Source organism: Phymastichus coffea, unplaced genomic scaffold (assembly GCF_024137745.1).
Source record: "Phymastichus coffea isolate CEN01 unplaced genomic scaffold, Cenicafe_Pcof_1.1 PCOF00009, whole genome shotgun sequence".
Taxonomy (NCBI): domain Eukaryota; kingdom Metazoa; phylum Arthropoda; class Insecta; order Hymenoptera; family Eulophidae; genus Phymastichus; species Phymastichus coffea.
In genome coordinates this window covers 8,699,192-8,722,350 of record NW_026706820.1, presented here as the reverse complement: position 1 = coordinate 8,722,350, position 23,159 = coordinate 8,699,192, and the positions used below count along the sequence as shown (strand labels likewise).

Sequence of the window (23,159 nt, the reverse complement as noted above, 5' to 3'; positions counted from 1 at the left end):
TGAGCGACCTCCCATTCAATTCGTCTTTTCATCTACTTTTAAAACATGGCGCTCCAATACCTGAAAATACACTCTGCTGGATGTGCCCGCTGGTTCATTGCACTCATAATTACTTGATTTTAAATCATATTCACGGGCTCGTAGTTCCGTTAGCTTGACATTTTTTAAAAAATTACAAGATATTTTTTTATTTGCATTGAAAAGAGCTTTCATTTGTGACCTCGCCCACCGCGCTAGCTTAATTAGGACCAAAGATATGCGTATTCAAAGTTTGCTGTTATGTTACGTCTCGTGCATCAACTACGAATAGCTAATGAATGAGACGTTCCAATATGTTGACTAGTGGTTGGGTATGTCTCACTTATAATAAATGTATGTGGAAATGTATGTCTGATAATTGCACTACCTTGATAATCGTAGTTTTTAATTGTTGACAGAAATGCAGCAGGCTCTAACTGCTTGTTGAATTGTATAAATGTAGCAGGCTCTAACTGCTTGTTGAGTTGTTTAAATGTAGCAGGCTCTAATTGCTTGTTGAATTGTTTTGGGTAGGTAGTTGAATAATTACTTGCACGATATTACTTTGTAAAAGTCGCGAGTTTATTAAGTATAGTAACCACCAATTGTCGGACCGGTGTGTACGGAGTTGAGTCTTACAGGTAATTATTGACTGACTGACGGACTACTGATCAACTGCCGAGAGTAATTTGTTCATTCCTTTTTATATCTTTTATAGCTCTTTTCAGGTCAGTATTGCGATATGGTGTGACATTTTGTTTTTGCTGAATATAAATTTTGCGTTTGGTGACTTTATTTAGGCGTGTCATTTACCTCGTGTTTTGTCAGCTTTTTGCTGACGTGCGAGTATTTTAACAGTTTTGAATTTCATGAATGTGCATTTATTACAAAAAAGGATGCGTCGTAAGTCGTAACACTTATTTCGGAGTGTCATTCACCTTGCGTTTCGTCAGCTGACGTGCGAGTAGGTTAGCAGCTTTGAATTTCACGAATGTGCCTTTGTTACAAAAAGGATGCGTCGTAAGACGTAACAGTTATTCCGAAAATAGCAAAATATTACAATTTTTAAAGTAGATTTAAAAAATACGAACATCATCTTTTTCATTAAACAAGGTTTTTCTAAGTAGCTCTAGTATTGTAGAGAATAATCCTATAATAACATCGATGGATTTTTGCTTCCTTGTTGACTTATGCGATTTTTCAAAATCACTAATTTCGGGTATTTTGAAAATTATCTACGGTTTACTATTGTAATTAAAATTGTATTAACGACTTGATTTCATGGTATTTCACTTTTAGTTCCTGTTTCACAACTAGAACTGCATCAGCACGTTTTGCTTACATGGTTTGTACGTGCTATTGGGGATTGACCTGTAGAGTGACGCGACTTCTCGTGCCGATAAGCAGAAACAAATGAAATTAAGGCTTAATATGGTCAGGAGTGGGAACAAATAGTAATTGTTGAAAATTATTGATATCAGACGAAATGTGTAAATTGGACGATGTCAATGATAAATGAGGGTGATTTAGTGGAGATAGGTGAACACCAATTTTTCCAAAAAAAAAATCGTAAATCATCGTTAAAGTGTCCCTATTACTTTTTTACATCAACCAATTTGCATATTTCGTTACAAAATATCGATAATTTTGATAATTAATACTTATGTTGACCATGTTAAGCTTTACGTCTGTTTTTCCTTGCCAACGTGAGAGGTCGCATCAGTCTACAGGTCAGACCCCAATTGATTGAGTTGTAGGTTGTAGTCGACGTCAAGTAAAGACGCCGAAAGCTAATAGATTTATTTTAAAAAGTAAATAATTAATCCCGTAATTTTACGCTGCCCTATCAATTGTTCATAAGCTTATTGATTGCTCAGTCTTTTCGTACATATTGACGAAAAATAGATAATTAAATTTGTTTATTCAACCATTTATTTATTTCTTCTTTTACATTTTCATGAGAAATCGAGCAAACCAAAACAACCTATAAGCATTCGATTGGCGAGCTTAAGATTATTGAAAAAATCATTTTATTTGCAGAGCGGTTTGTGTTCGCTTCATTGCTTGCAGCTGATCGTAAGTATCAACGATAGTAAATCAAAAGTTCTAATGCAGCCCTGTATATCGTTGGAGACTGTTACCGAAATTTACATATATAAATATTTTTTGTTATTATAATGTGATAAATGTTATTTGAATAGTTTGTATATATCAATTATTCAAGTGTCAATGCACTGATTTTCGTTTTTCTGCAGGCTGCTCTCGTAAGTGGTTTTTAGTAATTTTATTTTTGAGTATCTGTAGCTTACTTAAAAAGGAAGGCTAACCAAACAAATTTTTTTCTATGTGATCCATGAATCTTATCTTTATTTCTTACTAGTAAAATTGAAATATTTCTAGACTTTATATGTATACTTTTATACTTTTTATAAGATTACACGGAAAGAGTTAATATTGTATCAATTATATTAAAAACTGCCAATATTGACCAGAATATTCAAACAGTCTCTATTCGTCAATGCACTGCAATTTTCATTACTGTGAAACTTCATTACTACGAAATAAACAATGTAGTCTATAAACATTAGTTAGAAAATCACTCTCAAAGATCCCATAAACATTTGACGAATGTTTATGGAATCTTTAATAGTTAAATTCCTATTAGAGAAAATTAAAACTTACAAAGAATCTTTATGAGTTTTAATTTTTGGGATCTCACTCACAATATTGTCTAAAACCAAAAAGATATTTGACTTTTAAAGCTCTTACAAATTTATATATATAATTTTTTAATGATTTTATTACACTCACTTGACTATTAGTAACATGATTAGCCTCACTATTCAGTACATCAGACGTTTCAATGCTGACTCTATTGCTCTGAATAGCAGACTGCTGAAAACATAATAACTTAACTTACACAAGCTTCTAAAATTATAAATCATTGTAAAATTACAATACTCAAATTTTCAACATCACATATAACCGCGCTGGTTTGAGCAATAGGTTGTGATACATACTAACATAAAAAAACACTTTACTTCACAAGCTTCTATTAATTTACACATTTTGACATGTCAATACTTACATTGACGCTATATGTAGTAACTTCACCGACTTGCACACCAACAGATTTTATTAAAAAGTCATCTTCTAAAATTCTGATTTCTACAGTTTGATCCACTGACATACATATTATTTCATCAGTTTGCGTTCCAACGTCATTATTCTCATAGCGTATACGTTGGTAGAATTCAGACTACTAAAAATATAAAATAATCATGATGCTGTTCAAAACTACTCTTCAAAATATAAATTTTTAGTTCGTGAATAAAATTTACAGTACGTAGATGTAAAGGAGGCATCTTCAAATGATGAATTCTCGGATCAATCCTATGTTCACTTGCTCTTTCACAATTTGCACGTTTACATTTATCGGTAATAAAGAAATACTGCATTTTTTTTCTTTCTTTCTGTCTTTAACACACGTTTGAACTGCACAATGAATTACTTTATACTGACGCTAGATTTAGAAAGAATATGTATGTAAAAACTTTGACTTTATAACTACAATACTTAAATATTCAATACGTTATTTTTGTAATACATATAACTTACGTTTTCTCTTTCTTTGATCGGTTCACAGATCCAACACCATGGACGCTATCCACTTAGTTGCAAAAACTCCAAGCTTTTTACCTACAAAAAAACTTAAAGATTTGGAGCAAAATATTCTCTACGCTATCACCGGCAAGAAAAAAGTAAACACGAAATATGGTGTGAAGATCGTTCTAGAATTGGATGCATCATTTGATATTTTTCTTCCCAATAAAGTCAACGAGCTTCTCGTCCAGAATGAATCTTCATATGAGAATTTTAAGAAAGAAGTGACAGAGCGGGATATAAAATGAAAATCTCTCGGTGGATGTTTGATTGAATTTATATAGAGAATTGAAATTTGATAATAAAAAAGCTTTTATATTTACATAGACCTACGTATTTTTTCATTCATTTTGATTGAGATCATGAAACTCCCACCTATACATTTTACTCAATCACAATCAATCAACATAAATCAAACATTTTTTTTTTATTTTGGCATGGAACAAGGGGCATGGGGCATGGATCCGTGGGCCGGGGGCATGCACGTCGATAATATAAGAGTCGATAACTGCCGGCTGGGGGCATGGGATCTGCACGTCCATACAAGAATCGGTAATTGCCGGCGGGGCCCATGGGGTCTGCACGTCGGTACACAGTCGGTCGCAAACGATTTCAGTCAAGCAGGTCGATAAACATCTGTCGATAAAGCAGCTTATAGATCGCCAATATGAGGATTTATAACGTTACCGATCGTCGGTAGAGTAGGCATCGAAAAATCGCATGGTAAGTGGCTCAGGATCCCCTTAGCCCCTACTACTAACATTTGGGCTCAAGGATCAACTTTTTGTTATTAATGCGAAGGCAGCAGCAGCAGATATAATTAATTTTTCATTTCATATATATCACTATATCTTTCTCTAAATATAAAAATGCATATATTTATAGGCATTCTCGATGCTAGTATTGGCCAAGCCCAGCTAAATTCATTTCTTTCAGCCATAAATCTTGATAAAGAATTGTTAGCATAGCTGCTGAAACTGTTGCAGTGCAATCTTGTAGCGACAGTTTAGAAATTGAATTAGTTACTACTCAGAAAACAAATGATGTGGTTGAAGACGAGTGAGCTGTTTTTTTTCAAGACTTTAGGTGTATACATACACGCGCACATGACTTTACACATACTTTTTGATATTATTCATGTTCTACTTAATCAATATGTAGTTTTCAGTCGATTTATACATTAATTTCGCTTTTAAACATGCTTTTCGAAAAGATTTTTGCACACATTTTTGTATAATGTTTTTATTTACGTTCTTTCTAGTCAATATGTAATTTTGAATGAATTTAAAATTTGAATACTTCATTTATTTCATATGATTTTTTTAATAACAGAAAATCTTCCTAAATTATTATTTTATTTAGAAATAAATTGTAGGAAAACAATCGCAGAAAAATAGCAACATGATTATTTGTAGGGTCAAATAAGTTATTACTATAGCAAAATAACCCTGAATGGGTTCAACTTGCTTAAATAAATAAAAAAAAAAAAAAAAAAAAGTTATTACTATATTCATTAATTACTATGTAAATATTATTTTGAAATAAAAATATTTTGTACAAATAATTAAAAAATTAGCGTATAAATTAGAATGTATTGAAATTTTGCGGAAAATTCAACAAATAAAGAAGCATTAAAATAGAAATGCATTATTTTATTTTATATTGATCAGTAATTGCATAATAATTTAATTTTAGAACGGGACAAAGTAAGGAGGATTTTCCCTTGGTCGTGTGTCACGTGTGTACATTCGGATGTTCGCCAGTGGTCAGCAATGTGTGGCGCTCAGGGTGTCGACGGTGCGCAGCAGCCTGGTACAGCTGATTGCCGACTGTCACTTCATCTATGATTTCTTGGTCGCCCTAGGTGTGACAGCTTCCCCAGAGTGTCTGTGATCGTGCCCAAGTGTGTAATTATAGGAAACTCTTACTTTTTACACCGGATTTGATACTTATCAATTTGATAATTATCAATTTTCGATAACCGACTTCGCCGTCACTCAAGAAATATGAATTAATACTTCAATCGGCATTGATTATACAACAAGTAAATCGTTGAAACGTACAGAATACGACACTATCACATTGCTTCGAAAATCTTTCTTCGAAATACTTTAACATACTTGAATCTCTCTCTTTTAAAGTTGCTTTAGCAAAAAACTTATTTCAGAATCAACATTAGCAACTTTGAACACTTTCATAATTCAGAAATATCATACACTTAACCTCATTTATATTAATCCTTTTATTGAATTTTCCAATATTTTAATTCTTAATTTACATTAAGTAACTTAAAAGCTTCTTAAGTTAATTTTTCAACGAGTTGCGAAAGTATGATCCCGCTTTAGGCACTCTTGACTTTTTTACATTGCTTTAGCTAAAATTTAATAAGTTATCTCAAAAGTCCCTTAAAAATTTGAAAGCAATTTTTAAAAATATCTATTTATAATTTCGATTAAAATTATGGCAAATTATCAATCGCATGAACAAATGTCACCGCACCTATCGACAAGCTGCTATTCTTTATCGAGACTTAGACAGGAAACATCCTAACCAAACCATCATTCGAAATATTTATTTAAGATCTCGAGAAGAGCGTCAAAGGCGTGTTAGACCACGTGTATTTATGATGAATCTTATGTTCATGTATTAGTTATGGCAGCTATTTACTTAGATCCTTATATCAATATTCGTCAAATCGAAATGCAATATGGAATCTCTAAATCAACTGCTAGCCGAATATTCCGTAGTCAATTTTATTATCCATATCGTATTATTTTATTACAGGAAGTTACACCTATTTATGTAAATGATATGTAGATGCGCTTACAGATTTTTTTAATTATTTATGATTTCTGATAAAGCGAAATTAAAAAACGACGGAAAGTTTAACAGACATAACTTTCACGGATATTAATTTCCATTGGCATAGGCAAATCGATAACCAAAATCGTTGGGACCGTAATGTGTGGTGAGGAATTGTGAACAGATACCTCATAGGTCCATTCTTTTCAATGCTAATATGAATAGAAATAATTTTTTACAGTTGCTTAGAGACCGTCTTCCAGTACTTTTTGAAGAAGTAGATTTAAATACTAGGTTAAGAATGTGATTACAATTAGTTGAACTGTTCCGTACTTTTCTTTAATAGTTCGAGAATTTCTCAATGAACATTACCAGAACAGGTGGATCGGATATGTACTGGACGTAGGAATAATGGTGTACATTGGCCAGCAAAATCTCTAGTTTTGACGTCACCCGATTTTTACTTGAAAAATGTTGTTTATGAATACCCAGTATTTAGAAGAGAAGACATAATCGAAAGAATTCAATCTGTCTGCCGAAACATCTCACGAGACGTACTATTAAGAACAAGTGATGAATTTCAAAGAAGGATCGAATCGTGCATACAATAAAATGTTGTTATCTTTGAGTACCTGCGCTAGATAACTAACAAAGTTTTGTAAAAGTTTTCTGTATGTTGTAGTAAATGCGCCAATAGCGTTCTTAGTATAAAACTTTAGTTGAATTATTTGTGGAACATTCCTTTCCTTGCATTTGGGCTCAGGTTGACAATGAGTGAGTGGATATGAAATCCGCGTCACAAAAATCTCTTTAATCTTGGCAATCGAGTTGGAGGTCAAGATACTAGGATCCAGATCTCTTCATCCTTAATAAACTCCACTAAAAACTATGGATAAGCTTTTTCCGAGTTAAGACTCATTGATCAAGACTTCATTTCACCAAATTTCACCTTTATTTTCAACTTGCCATGATCATGAAAAGTAACATTAAAAACATAAAATTATGTGTGTATCAAATCCAGTGTCAAAACTAATGGTTTCTATTAAAAAAATCACTTTGATCTTCAAATGACCTTGAAAATCATTCTCAAGGTCAAAACTATTTTGACAGTTCTCCTTCCATTGTTCTGAACAACATTTGCTTGAACAATTTTTTTGTATGACGACAACTTTTCGAGATTTTCCGGTGAATCGATTAAAATAATACACCCTGTATTACTTTGGCAAGCAATCATATTTATTACATCATCGGAAAAAAGTTCTGAAAACATCAATGCAGGAACTATTAAGTATTAATTATTTTATTAAGCACAATCTCTTTGCATTCCTGAGTAAGTTTCAGTAAATGCATGAACCTTTGAAATGAAGTTAAACGTCTCCATGAAAAGGAGATTTTACTGCAGCTCAGCTAATCTAATACTTAGTGGAAGATCATAAGCTTCAATCAAAATATCATCATAGTAGTCAAATCCTTGGTGGCTATCTGATAAAAGAATATCTTCATTCTTATTAGTATCTTCTACTATCATAACTATTATCAGAGTATAAGGGTCCGCAATCTTTCCTTATCCACTCTAATTGTAGGTATGTTTTTCAAAAAAATTTTTGTGATTACAAGAAAATAATGTTCCGTTTGGATTTAATTCTGTAACCGAAAAATTCCGACAGGAATTCAAGTTGAATTATAATGTTTCGGGTGTGAGCATTCACTTGTGGGTAACGATCGCCATCTAGTGGTAAAAACATAAACTTAAAGTTAACTTATTTGTGATACAAAAGATAAACGAATAATTCACATGTGAAGAATTGAGCCGTTGTTTTCTAATTTAAAAAAATTTATCTTCAACCCCCAATAATTGATCCCTACAGGAGAAGGAAATAATAAATATAAAAATTTTACTATTTTTTGAAATATATGCATGAAAAAACTGCAAATAATTATACTAATAATTACTAATTATAATTAAAAAATCGCTGAAATTCAGGTTTAACCCCTATTTTTGCAAGAACAATTCCTTGAACAAAGTGAAATGAAAAAATAATCCCCAGAACCGATTCAACAACATAAACAAACCAACCTCTATATCAAAAATATTGTCTGTTTGGATCAATTATAACGGGTTACCAGTTATATCATGGAATTTGAAAAAAATCGTTCTAGTTAACTGGCTTCATAATTTTTCATAGACAATTGAAAAAAGCAAAAGAAAAAATGTGTTTCATTTTTTCTAAAATGATTTTTTATAAAAATCCTATTTTTATAGGTAGTTTAACCTAGTTTTGGCCTGGGTCTTAATGGGTTAATTTGAAATACATAAAAGTATTCAAATATAGCAATACTGCTTAATAAAAAAGGTTTCTACCACTGGAGTCTAGATCTGCGTATATGCAAAACCATCGCAACTAGATATCAAAAAATTCAATTTGAAGTTATAAAATTTTAAGAGCATAACCCTTGACATAATCACTATTTTTAGAAATTGTGACGGAGACAGGAGTTCTCCAAGCCGTATCGTTATTAAGGCTCGCACCTTCGCGTCGCACTTTTTACCATCGCAGAAATGAGAGTGCAAAATTTTTTGTCTGCTTTCATGATTACATTTCTTTGTTTTAAGATACTAACGGTAACTGACTGCCGCCGGACTAGCGAGAGTGACACAACTGCCATGAAGAAAAGAGTAAGAGTAGGTAGTATGAGGAGAGACAATGGAAGCTGTCTTGTATACAATGCGCTTAGACTGCAAAGACAATGAGTTAAAGACTGCCCCTGAAAGTCATCCTCAAATTCCTATTTTTTCCAATATCTCCAATTCTATTTAATATTTTTTAATAAATGAAAATGGAAAATATTTATTATAAAAAATATTACTAAATCATACATATTTTGATAATGAGGATTACAACCTTTAGATTTTATTTTTTATTTATTCGAGTATTTTTTCACCGTAAAATTTTACAGAAATGTTATAAAAATATAGAAAAATACTTTTTAAATACAGAATGACGTTTTGATGTTTTTGCATAGTATTTTATTACGACGGGGAATTAAATCTGATATGAAGCAATAATCAATCCTATTAACGTACTAAGTAACGAACCGTATCAGTTGCGAATTTTGAGGATTTCATACCTTAAAATTTATAGGGATAAAACTAAAAATTCTAAAAACATAAAAACCCCAGGTCCACAATACTTGAGCTTGAAAAACTCAAGCCCACAAATCTTTAAACCACAAACCTTGAACCCACAATCACAAGCCCACGAATCCTAAACGCACAAACCAACAAACGTCAATCTCATAATCTCATCTATAAATCTCAAATCCACCAGCCTACGAACTCCAAACCGACAAACCATCATGTATACGAGTGTGGTGCGATAAGTACTTAGCCTACAAAAGAAAAACGAAAATTTTGGAAAAGTGGCGTTTTATTTTTCAACATAGTCTCCTTTTAGTTCGATACACTTGGCCCAGCGATGCTCCAACTTCTTTAACCCATCTGAAAAATACGTTTCCTCGAGATCTGAAAAGTAGGCTTCCGTGGCAGCGATTACCTCCTCATTCGACTCAAATTTCTGCCCGGCGAGTGACTTTTTCAAGTTTGGAAACAAAAAGAAATCGCACGGGGCTAAATCTGGAGAATACGGTGGATGGGGCAGCAGTTCGTAGCCTAATTCGACCAATTTGGCCATGGCGACGGCGGAGGTGTGAGCCGGTGCGTTGTCATGGTGGAAGAGCACTTTTTTCTTCACCAAATGGGGCCGTTTTTTCTGCAATTCGACGTCGAATCGGCCCAATAATTCGGCATAGTACAGCCCTATGACCGTTTTACCCCTCTCCAGGTAGTCGATGTAGATCAGACCTTGTGAATCTCAGAAAACGGAGACCATCACCTGTCCGGCCGATGGGGCATTCTTCGCCTTCTTCGGAGCACTTTCGCAGGGTAAAGTCCACTGTTTCGACTGTTCCTTGGTCTCTGGTGTATACCAGTGGATCCATGTTTCGTCGACTGTCACGAAACGACGCAGAAACTCCTTCGGATTGCGCTTAAACAGCGTCAGACATTGTTCTGAAGTTGTCTCACGGTTGCGCTTGTTGTCCGGAGTGAGCAAACGCGGCACCCATCGCGCCGACAGCTTTCTCATGCCCAAAATTTCATGCAGGACATGACCCACGCGGTCTTTTGAGATGCCTACGATCTTAGCTATCCCGCGCACCTTCAATCGTCGATCTGCCAATACGAGATCGTGAATTTTTGTCACGTTATCCTCCGTGGTAGCCGTTTTCGGAACACCTAGGCGTGGCTCGTCATAAACCGACGTGCGACCACGTTGAAACTCGTTTAACCAATTTTTGATGGTTAACATCAAAGGAGAAGAGTCACCGTACACAGCATCCAAGCGCTTTTTGATTTCGCTGCGCGATTTCCCTTCCAAAAACGAGAATCGAATCACCGACCGATACTGCTCTTTTTCCATTTTTCAAAAATTAACGGACACACTTGCTTTCACACGCTCTCAAAAATAAACTACAACTCTGATCCGGCTGAAATCTTGACAGTAACCATCGAGAAGGTTGTACTACGTGATAGAATATTTCTTTTGCGAGAGTGGCGCCATCGGGCGGTGAGGCTAAGTACTTATCGGACCACCCTTGTATATCCCATACCTACAAATTACGATTGCAAAAAATTCCAATTTCACAAATGCAAACTTCATTTAGGAATGAATTTAAAGTTTGTGGGTTTGTAGGCTCGAGGTTGGACTTACTGTTGGTTTTAGATTTATGTTTTGGGTTTATAGATATATGTTTTATAGATTTTTTTCTTTTATTTATTTTTACGGGAGAGAATACTAATATAGTATACTAATATACAGGGTGTCCCATTTTAAAGGAACCACCCCGAAATTTTCGACGGTTGGCGTTGTACAAAAAAATTGTTCAGATAACAGTTGTTTGGGACAATGGGGGCAACCTTTCTGTGTAATCCGATTTGACCTTGAGATTTATTTTCAAGGTCATTTGAAGGTCAAAGTCATTTATTGAATAGGAACCCATATTTTTGATCCCGGATTCGGAAAGAGCGGGAAATTTTTCGCTTAGATTACGTATTATGTGTGGGATGCGGTGACCCCCCCCCCCCGCCTAAGGTCATGTAGGGGTCAAATTTATGATTTTCTTCATCTATGCACAGGGATCATCGGGCAAGAGTGAGGTTAATTGTAATAACTCAATAACTCGATAACCCAAATAATCCAATAACTCGATAACCCAAATAATCCAATAACTCGATAACCCCAATAATTCAATAACCCCCATATTCCAAAAAAATTGTACGGTCAAACAACAGTGACCTTGAGCTTAAACTTTAGGTTGATTTTCAAAGTCGACTTTATGTATTCAAAGCCTAATATTAAGCCTGTATTAACCTCACCCTTGCCCCGGTGGGATGGGGGGGGGGGTGAACCGCTCCCCCAACATAATACTTTATCTAAACGTAGAATTTCCCGCTCTTTTCGAATCCGGGATAAAAATGGGGGTCCTTATTCAAAATATCTCTTGGTTATTGGTTTATTAGGGTTATTGGGGTAATCGAGGTATTGGGTATTAGAGTTATTGGGTTATTACAATTAACCTTACCCTTGCTCGATCATCCCTATGATGAAGAAAATCATAAATTTGACCCCTACATGACTTTAGATGAGGGGGGGGGGGGTTAACCGCACCCCACAAATAATACGTTATCTAAGCGAAAAATTTCCCGCTCTTTCCGAATCCGGGATCAAAAATATGAGTTCCTATTCAATAAATGACTTTGACCTTCAAATGACCTTGAAAATAAATCTTAAGGTCAAATCGGATTTCACAGGAAGGTTGTCCCCATTGTCCCAAACAACTGTTATCTGAACAATTTTTTTGTACAACGCTAACCGTTGAAAATTTCGGGGTGGTTCCTTTAAAATGGGACACCCTGTATTGTAACGCGGTGGGTATTCCGTTTAATTAATTTATCCGCATAATCGTATCGAAGAGCGCACGTAATTACCTATGTTAAATACGAAAATCGGAGAGCAGGAGGGAACGGGTGTCAGTCAATCAACTATCTACAAATACGCAATGAACACTTCGAAAGTTCTGTTAATATCATAAACGAGAACTTTTATTACCTTTTAAATGTAACGTTTGAATCTATCTCGCGTTATCAAAACAATAGTTCGGACTCTTAATATTGAATTCGCAATCGCGTCTCCGAGAAAATCTTTCGAGTAGCAAACCACAAGGCTTTCTAATTCGACGAATTGTCTCGAAATGCAATTGAGAGTGGTCGCATCTATCGGGGAGAGGCCCGACAGCGCCGCAATCACTACTCAACTTAATTTCTCAACAGCAAATATATTTTGGGTAGGAAGATGTCTAAGGCTGCTTTTTTCTCATGAGAGAGATAGTCTCATGAGTTGAGCGCTTAGATATCTGTAGGATGGGAGTTTAGCAGGCTAACCACTGAATAAGAAATTTATCTCAGGAAATTGCTGAGGCTTTATTTCTCTAACAGTGCTCGCGCTGCTAAGCAAGGTAGGATAGTGAGTCCTCTTGCCGCAGTGACGAGCGAATTTATACTTGCGAAACGGGCTCCTTTCTACGCTTGGTAGCCCCTACAACGCTATTTTTGTCATTGACACAAATTTTGTACATGTTTTATCGCAAAATGGCTCGATCGAAATTGCAATTATACCATTTAAAAAAAAAAACTTGAAATAACGAATTTTTTAACATAAATTACTTCTCGAGGAAAAATCGCCTTTTAAAATTATAAGTGACACAATTCAATAATCAAATTACGCCACTTTTACAATAAAATTATGGAAAATTTTTACATGAAAAAATCGCTTGTGGTTAGAAGAATGTTATTCAAGATAAAAATGATTAATATAGCTATCTAATTTTGAATAATAATTAAAAAATGGATTTGCCAATTTCTTGTTTAACGATTTAAAAATCAGTAAATTAGTAACAGTCAAAATCATTAATTTTATATCAATGTATGATCGATTCGCCATCTAACAATGCAATTTTTATTGTTTAAAAAAATTATAAATTTTTTATTTATTGATAACTTAGTGAATAATTAGTTATCAAAGTGTCAAATTCTTGCTTTTCTGTTTCAATACGTCGAGGTTGTAATCGCATACTCGAAATAACAATATAATTGTTTATTGCAAAATAACTAACAATATTAACTTGTAGATTAAATTTGACTAACAAATATCGACTTGAGAGTTATAACAACATGAAATTCAGGATCAGCGCATCAAAATTGACTAAAAAATACTTTTGTTCATTTGAAAAACTTTGTAATTGTCGATTTTCTATCGTAAACAATAAATTTTCCCACGGTCGGGACGTCACGCTCCTTATATGGAAATGTTTTCGCAGAGTTGCCCTAACACATTTTCATATACGTGAGAAAAGCGCCTTTGCTCCATTACCGCTTTTCTTTGATTGTCTTGTGTATGACGGGTTGCTAATTTGCAGAAGAAAATAGGAGATAAATCAGACTGAACCGTTACATAACAATACATCGTATTCGGCCCGCGTGTTTATGTTTACATGCCGCGCGCACGATACTAACATGCAGTGTCGGATCGCTCGCCGCTCTTTGTTTGCCGAGATGTCACATGCACGCTTTTTGTCGAGTCGAGGGATTAGTCGTATAGCAATTATATCGCGACCGCGAAATTAAGCTGGCCAGCTTACCTTTTTAGCAGCACAAATTCAAACTCCGGTTGCGACAAAGTCTGCCTCTATCGCTTCGAGGTAACTCGCGTGTTTGGTTTCGCCCTCGATGGCGAAACTCCTCACTCGCACACTCTCGCACGCTTGCACGCACTCAGCTCCTTCAGGCTACAGCACGACTCCTGCAGGTCCGGGTCAGCTCGTGTCGACACTCAGGGTGGTTCGGGAACAACGACAATCTCTTTCGCACAGCTTAGCGATCGGGTGCTGATCCTCGACTCTCCGGCTAACGTATCGGTAGCTGATTCTGCACGTTCCGCTAAGCATGTAGATGGCTAATCCTTAACTGCTTCGTTTTCAATCGCGCGCGTTCCGCCTCGTCGCGTGCCGAATTCCCTCAGTACATTTTTCGTCTACCGGTAAGTGCTGCCCCCGCAGGCAGCCAATAGGTTAGGCTATTAGCGTTAATTCGATGTTTACCTTCAGAGTATACAGATATTATATATTTAAATTACATATTTCTTTTTTTTAAATTTTGTTTAACGTTGCTCTATTTATGCTCCATCAGTGCTAATCAGCGACGGAGGTTGCAATGTGTTTGAGAATAAAGCACATGAAACTTTTTTCAGTGGTGCTTGTATCAATCAGCAGGGACTAGGAATCGAACCCGGACCTACCGGGTGCGAGTCCGTTGCCCTATCAACCAAGCCATAAAAAAATTACATATTAAAGATACAATTTCAAAAAAATAAGCTATTAATTAACTTACAAAATAAATTTTTATTTTAAATAAATTTTAACGAAATAAATAATTAATAAATTAATAAATTAAATTAATAAATTAATTAATTAAATTCTAGTACAAAAATACAGTAACCACAACAATATATAAAAAAATCAATAGTAATGTAATAACTGTAAACTAATTGCGTTTTTAAATGCATGTACTGAACAGGATCGTATCTCCGGTAGATTTGACAGCTATTCACAATCAAAGAGGCACGATCAATCATTGTGACATGACTCAGATTACCTCTTCTTATGGGGACAGTAAAAGTAACAGGACGCTCACGCAAAGCTCTAGAAAATATAGTAAAACTGATTATTTCATATAAAAAGTCATAATTAACAAGACCATGACAGATCTTATACAGAAACAATGCTGTCTGATACTCAATAATTAATGCTACCGAAGCAAAATGCCAAAGTGTTTTGCAACATCAGAATAGTCATGTGATAAAGAATGCATTGCCTTACTAAAACGATTTGAGAGAAATCGGATGAAGCGATGCTGAACCGATTCAAACTTTACTCTATTGTACTGCTGATACGGAGCCGAAACAACAGCTGCATATGTCAGAATAGAGCGCGAATAAGCATTGTATAAAGCAATCAACGTATCAGGGATTCGGAAATCACATGACCCACGCAAAACTGATGACAAAATCCTTGATACTGACAAATTGATATTGGCAATGTGATCACAAAAGGTCAGTTTCTCGTCAAACGTGTCTTCAAGATCCTTAAATATTGTAACGCGCACGAGAGTCGTTCCACAAATCGAATATCTATGGTGAGAAAGCCGCTTGGTACGCCCATGTGATATAACTGCACATATGGATATATTCACATTTAATCCATTATTCACGCACCACGAGTGAAATGCGTCAATATCATTCTGAAGCTCATAAACTCGAATATCAACTGAAGTATTCCTGAAAATCTTAGCATCATCCGCATAGAAGAGTATCTTTGAATATTTGATGGCCGCAAAATAATCGTTAATGAAGACAATAAAAAATAGTGGATCAAGATCAGAGCTCTGCAGAACACTCGATAACGCCATATAGGGGATAGAAAAAATGTCATCGATACATATAGCTCGCGTTACACACGATTCTTTAAGTACGACATACACCAGCGCAATAAGATCCCGCGATACAGCCAAAGCATTCCAATTGTCTGATAAAAAGCGAGTGGCTTACTTGATCAAATGCACTAGTTCCATTCTTCTAGACAACATCCATCTATTTTCCCATATACAGAGCATCAACTAGATTCTCAACAAATTCACCCAAATTTGCGAATGTAGACCGAAGAGGATAGAATCCATGTTTCGTAGGGTTAATGCCATGAAGAAAAAAGGATGAAATACCAGATGTTACCAGACCATCAAATAACTTGGAGAAGACACACATCTTGGAAATTTGACGATAGTTAATTACATCACTCTTATCACCATTATTTTTGTACAGAGGAATCGCATATGACTCTTTCTAGGCTATAGGAAATACACTTTGCGCAAGTGACTGATTATACCTAGTATCATAATGGCTAATTATACCTAGTATCAAAAGAAGAAAAATAGATACTTTCCGAGGCATAACAATAAGTATCCATACTTGCAGCAAAGGAGACAGTCGACAGAGAACTGATTGGTGGCTAATATGTAATCGATAGTAGGATTTTGGAAGGGCAGTCCAGTCGTAAAATCAGATACTCTAAATTAAAGGAAGCAGACGATAATATATCATAAGAGAACCAATTTTTTAGCCAGACAAAAGCAATCCACCTCCCGTACTTTGCCACTCTTTATAAAATCACGATCTCGACGAACACAACTATATCCTGGAATATGAAGTACAGCCTCATGCACTGATGAGTCATTATTATTATATAATGATATCATCATTATTATATTAGTTTTTGGAGAGCATATGATAGCACCGTGTATAAAGGCTTCCAACTTTGACTTAAGACCGCCTATATATTGATAATTATACTAAGCTCTACTGAAAATGATGAAGTGGTTGCACTAATTAATTTTATTAAGAAGTCATTTTTGAAATGCCATTTATTGTTGTTATCCAAAGATTTCCTTCACCAGCATGCTCATGAGTATACATTTCATCAATACATCTTTTCAGCTGCTCACGTTGTTTAATAATCCGATTCAGATCACACTTAACGCCTTTAACAGATTTAAAAATATTTGAAGAGTGCCGCATCAGCTAATTGGCATGCATAGAGGACACAAACACAAGTTTCATCGGTCTAGGTGCATATTCTGTCCGCTTTCCCAATTGAACTATCTATAACCTAGTGTGACCAAAAGGTACTCCATCAAGTAGTGATTTGAGAGAAGCAAGGATTTGCTTGGATAAGGCAGCACAAGTACTGTTTATATCCTACTGCATACTGATGATTTTATCATCAATAGAGCTAAACTTATCATTAATAGAGCAAGTAATCTGATTAATAATCTGAGATTGAATCCCTTCAACTCATCCCATGAAAACGCTGGCGCTTGCTGTGAAGGAGTACTAATCGGCTTAGATGGTTCAGAGTGATCAAGTGTATTAATCAAATAAGACGTATACCGTGGTATAATCTAATTCGTTCAGCATATCAAGGTTTGTTCCAAGCAGAGATGATGTCCTAGGTCGCAATGAATCCATTCTACCACAATACTTTTTAAATGAAACATCGGAAAGCTTCACCGTTTGATTTGCACAGATTTTATTTGATTAATTTTTATAATATTAATGGAAAATTAGCATTGTTAATACTGTATCAATTAATAAATAAGCTGTTAAATGTTTATCATACTGATCTAGAACATTATATTTTACGTATTAGTATTTAAAAAAATTTTAATAAATGTAAAATTTTACAATTAGCTTTATTCATTCATTAAACTAACTTAATGAACAATAACACCCTTCAAAAAGATTTAAAACATAAAAATTTTACATCAATTACAGCAAACTATTGCAATATTACTGCAGCTTTTATTCACACAATGCGCCTTGAAAGAATTGTCAAAGCTGAAGTCGACTGTGTTCTCAAATTTTCCATGATTTACATCAAGGAAACCATATTTATACTAAGAAATAATATTTAATAAGATTTTTATATCTTCGGGATGAACATTGATTGGGGATTAGAGATTGTAGCTTCATAATATTTTTACTTTTATGCCATTTCATATCATAATTCAAATACGAAAGCTAAATACGTCTAAAAGTTGAATTTTTTCTTTAGTTTCTGTAGGAACTTTTTTATATTTACTTCTTTGTTAACAGATGAAACTTATTTTACTAATTTGGAGCAATTCGCACTCCAAGAATTTAGTAATAATATACTTTTAGAATCAACTTCCGGAAAATATATTTTTTGTAACCAAATTTTACAATAGTTTGAAAAAATTTAATTTTGTTAACATTGTTGTATAGTATACCGGTGTTTCGAAAAAATTTTACTTTCGATAAATAAATATTGATAAATACCTGAAGTCATTTTTCTAGAATCTGATGCTTGAACATGTACGAGGGTGGTCCGATAAGTACTTAGCCTCACCGCCCGATGGCGCCACTCTCGCAAAAGAAATATTCTATCACGTAGTACAACCTTCTCGATGGTTACTGTCAAGATTTCAGCCGGATCAGAGTTGTAGTTTATTTTTGAGAGCGTGTGAAAGCAAGTGTGTCCGTTAATTTTTGAAAAATGGAAAAAGAGCAGTATCGGTCGGTGATTCGATTCTCGTTTTTGGAAGGGAAATCGCGCAGCGAAATCAAAAAGCGCTTGGATGCTGTGTACGGTGACTCTTCTCCTTTGATGTTAACCATCAAAAATTGGTTAAACGAGTTTCAACGTGGTCGCACGTCGGTTTATGACGAGCCACGCCTAGGTGTTCCGAAAACGGCTACCACGGAGGATAACGTGACAAAAATTCACGATCTCGTATTGGCAGATCGACGATTGAAGGTGCGCGGGATAGCTAAGATCGTAGGCATCTCAAAAGACCGCGTGGGTCATGTCCTGCATGAAATTTTGGGCATGAGAAAGCTGTCGGCGCGATGGGTGCCGCGTTTGCTCACTCCGGACAACAAGCGCAACCGTGAGACAACTTCAGAACAATGTCTGACGCTGTTTAAGCGCAATCCGAAGGAGTTTCTGCGTCGTTTCGTGACAGTCGACGAAACATGGATCCACTGGTATACACCAGAGACCAAGGAACAGTCGAAACAGTGGACTTTACCCTGCGAAAGTGCTCCGAAGAAGGCGAAGAATGCCCCATCGGCCGGACAGGTGATGGTCTCCGTTTTCTGAGATTCACAAGGTCTGATCTACATCGACTACCTGGAGAGGGGTAAAACGGTCATAGGGCTGTACTATGCCGAATTATTGGGCCGATTCGACGTCGAATTGCAGAAAAAACGGCCCCATTTGGTGAAGAAAAAAGTGCTCTTCCACCATGACAACGCACCGGCTCACACCTCCGCCGTCGCCATGGCCAAATTGGTCGAATTAGGCTACGAACTGCTGCCCCATCCACCGTATTCTCCAGATTTAGCCCCGTGCGATTTCTTTTTGTTTCCAAACTTGAAAAAGTCACTCGCCGGGCAGAAATTTGAGTCGAATGAGGAGGTAATCGCTGCCACGGAAGCCTACTTTTCAGATCTCGAGGAAACGTATTTTTCAGATGGGTTAAAGAAGTTGGAGCATCGCTGGGCCAAGTGTATCGAACTAAAAGGAGACTATGTTGAAAAATAAAACGCCACTTTTCCAAAATTTTCGTTTTTCTTTTGTAGGCTATGTACTTATCGGACCACCCTCGTACATTTTTACGTCGAAATAAATTAGATTCAACAGTTGGTCCAAACTGGTCACTTTTTTTTTTAATCTAGAAAAAATTGTGAAAGAAATTCTCCGTCATCTAATATTATATAGAACTTATATAGTGTAAATGTTGTGAACGAAACTGATTACCCAGCCCTTTGCACCTGTTTTTCTCCTTCAACAGCTCATTTTCTACCAGAATGCATTTTTAAATGAATTCCACTTTGAACAGAGTTATATATATTTTCCATTCCTATCTCTTCTCTACATTATTTAACATCTGTTACAAATTCATTGGCAAATTTTTCTGACTCTGCAGCACTTTCCTGATTATTTAAAAATTGCAAAGCCGTAAGAAGAAGATTAATCACATTTATTGGATTTATTTTCATTTTGAATACCGTGGAATCAATTATTTATAATGTGAAAGGGCTGATAGCGATGTTCGTTAGCCCTGTGCGCAGCACTCTTCTCGCACGGATGTAGTGGCTATGTTATCATAGCATTGACGCGATCGTGCTTGTTGCAGGGTCAGGACAGGGGTGCAATGGCCAGCGGCTATAGAGAGTCGAAAGAAGAGAGCAGGAGTGCGAAGAGCAAAAGAGAGAGAGAAAGTGAACGGTGAAAAGGAATGGGGAGAGCCCAAGGTACTGTGAGCCGCCAAGACAGCGAGCGGAAAGAGAGTAGGTTTGAGCAATATGGCTCAAAAAAGAAAGAGAGCAGAATGAGAAAGTGGTTCGAGCAGCTAAAAGAGCTGAGCAAAAGAGGGTGCATCCAACGAAGAGATGCCGGAAAGGGAAAATCTGGGAGCGCAAGGTGCGGAGATAGCTGCTACCGCTGTCGGTGACGATCAACCTCGACCTAGCAGCGCCAGACTCATCGCGGTCACTTTTGTTTGCAAACATGAGCGTGCAGAAGCTCACACTGCCAACGCTGGTCGTTGCTGTTGTCATGCTTCCACTCCTGCTGTTGCTGCTGTTCAAGCATACTTAGAGTGTCGGCTGCAGTAAATGATGCACTGACGGAGCTGTTCCAAAGGTTAGGTTTGACCCGGTGCACCAACTCATCGCATCGAAAAACCAAAAAGATACCGCAGCAGTTTATGATACCGAGAAACATTTTTATAGTTATCTGCTGCATGTTCGGCGTCTTACGAAGAAGAGAGCGAGCGTATAGTCAGACGTCAGCGTACACGCCGTATTGACCGCCCCACGGGCGCTTGTGAGTGCGTGTGTAACGCGGCTCTTGTGTGTGCTCATTTACCGCATTTTTTTACTCTTTCTTATCTATTTCTCTTTCCACGTACATCTTCGCCTTCAGAGTTCACAAAAATCTGTACCACTCTTTATTCTTGCACATCAAAACAAACAGACCAGGATTTAGTGGTGATGAGTTTGAAGCTTCGAAGGTTCGAACGAAAATATAAAATTTCAAAATTAGCGTTCTACTCTGTATTTATTGATTAAATATAACACAATAACGATATATTGAGCAGAAAAATTGTCCAATTTGATTATAAATCAACCCTTTAAAATTACCCTTAAATATTACCCTTAAATATGCCACTGCCTCTCCTATACATCAAGTCATTCATATACACTAATATTAATGGCCAAGCGATTACGCATCTTATATATTACAGTGTTGTGAATAACTAAAAATAGTTTAAGTGTTCGAAACTACCTTCAGTCCCCCCTATGACGTAAAGTAGCCAATCGCGGAAAGTTGAGTATTTAATCCATTATTACACAAATATTATTATAAAAAGGATAACTCACATTAATTATTGTCTTACAGTATAAATACACTAAATACAAGCGTGCGGAACTATCCAGCTATCTCTAAGTCCATTTGAACATATTCATTCAAGTGAAATTTTCGGTTATTCGTGCATAATTTGTTATTACACACTTTTCATTTTACAAATAAAGTTTTAAGTTACCACTTATATTAGGGACTTTAAGTAACAATAATTTGAGCGTACGGAATTACCCCCAGTCACTACTACGTCTATTCAAACTCATTAGTGGTGCACTCACGTATATACGCATGTGTATGGTCTGATATCGGCACGCGTAGCTATGAAAAAGTATTGGATGAAGGGGAAGTGGCAAGTTAAGCGATTTTCTTCGTCACAATGTAAAAAAATAATATTAAAATAACGAAACTACATTCTCGCGGAACTTCTGTTTTGAAATACTTTTTAACCAGTTCCCTGCTATTATGTAATGATGATTTTATTTTCAAGAGGTATTTATTGACAAAGGTTGTGATCAATTTACTACCCCTTAAAAATTAAATCCTGTTGTACAAAGAGTCGTCAAAGTAGTTGACAACGTTCTTTTCATCTACAGTAGTAACATATTTAATGGTATATAGAATTGATCTAATAATTACATACGAATATATTTTTATATTTTATTGAGTAAAAAATATATATTTTTTTCCAAGATTATCGGAGGAATGATATGGTGCATTGAGTCATCTTCCTTTGGTGTGGATATACATCTTCTTTTTCAAGAAAATCTTACTATAGGACAAAAAATGTAAGAAACTAATATCCATTATCATAATAAATAGTTGCTTTGATTAAATATTAATATATTCTATCACGGTATGATTGAACTAATTTTCAATCAAACTAAAATATGACCAAATATTTTAAGATCAAATATGATTTTCAGTAAACAAACATTTTAAGAAAAGTTAAGTTTCGCAAATCTAAAATATAGTATTTTTTTGCACCGAAGTCATGCTTTAGATATAATTACTTTAGTATTATTGTATCATCTATTTGGAGCATATATATTTTTTTTCAAAGATGTGAAGCATGATTGATGAGATTATTTTCATTTTGAGAATTTATGTAAAATATGGCTATACATTAATAGAAAAATGTTTTCTGCAATTTTCTTTAAGATATTCTAGAAAAGTTTTGAAAGAAACATTGACATATACTTAATTAATAAAGCTGACCTTTTTTTTTATTTAAAATAAACCTGACCTAGATACGAGTAGTGATGGGTAAATGACATAATTTTGAGGTTTTAGATAGATACATGTCGGAAACTTTTAAATTGTCAGAAACAATGTAAGATTTTTGGAAACGTTGGACACTCAAAAATACGCTATTACGCATGCGTCAAATATTGTATAGCAGACGGTATCTAACTACAGCTGACATTGACATTTAACGCGTATGACAAAAGTTATAGCGTACTTAATACTTCTACTTTATAAATTTGTTTAATAATATGCAAGATTTGTAACAAATATAGTGTTTAATTGTTTATATTTACTTTATTTCCGTTTTTGTATAT

General features: G+C 35.4%; 1 protein-coding gene across 8 annotated transcripts in view; it reads left to right on the top strand.

Moving 5' to 3' along the window:
• Nucleotides 1-23,159, top strand: part of LOC131670948 (coiled-coil domain-containing protein 93) — a 636,062-nt gene that overhangs the window by 20,746 nt on the left and 592,157 nt on the right. For all 8 annotated transcript variants that reach the window (XM_058947048.1, XM_058947011.1, XM_058946991.1 and 5 more), the window contains one exon: nucleotides 22,291-22,385. In XM_058947048.1, coding sequence (XP_058803031.1) covers nucleotides 22,291-22,385 — 95 coding nt within the window. The remainder of the gene's footprint in view (nucleotides 1-22,290; nucleotides 22,386-23,159) is intronic.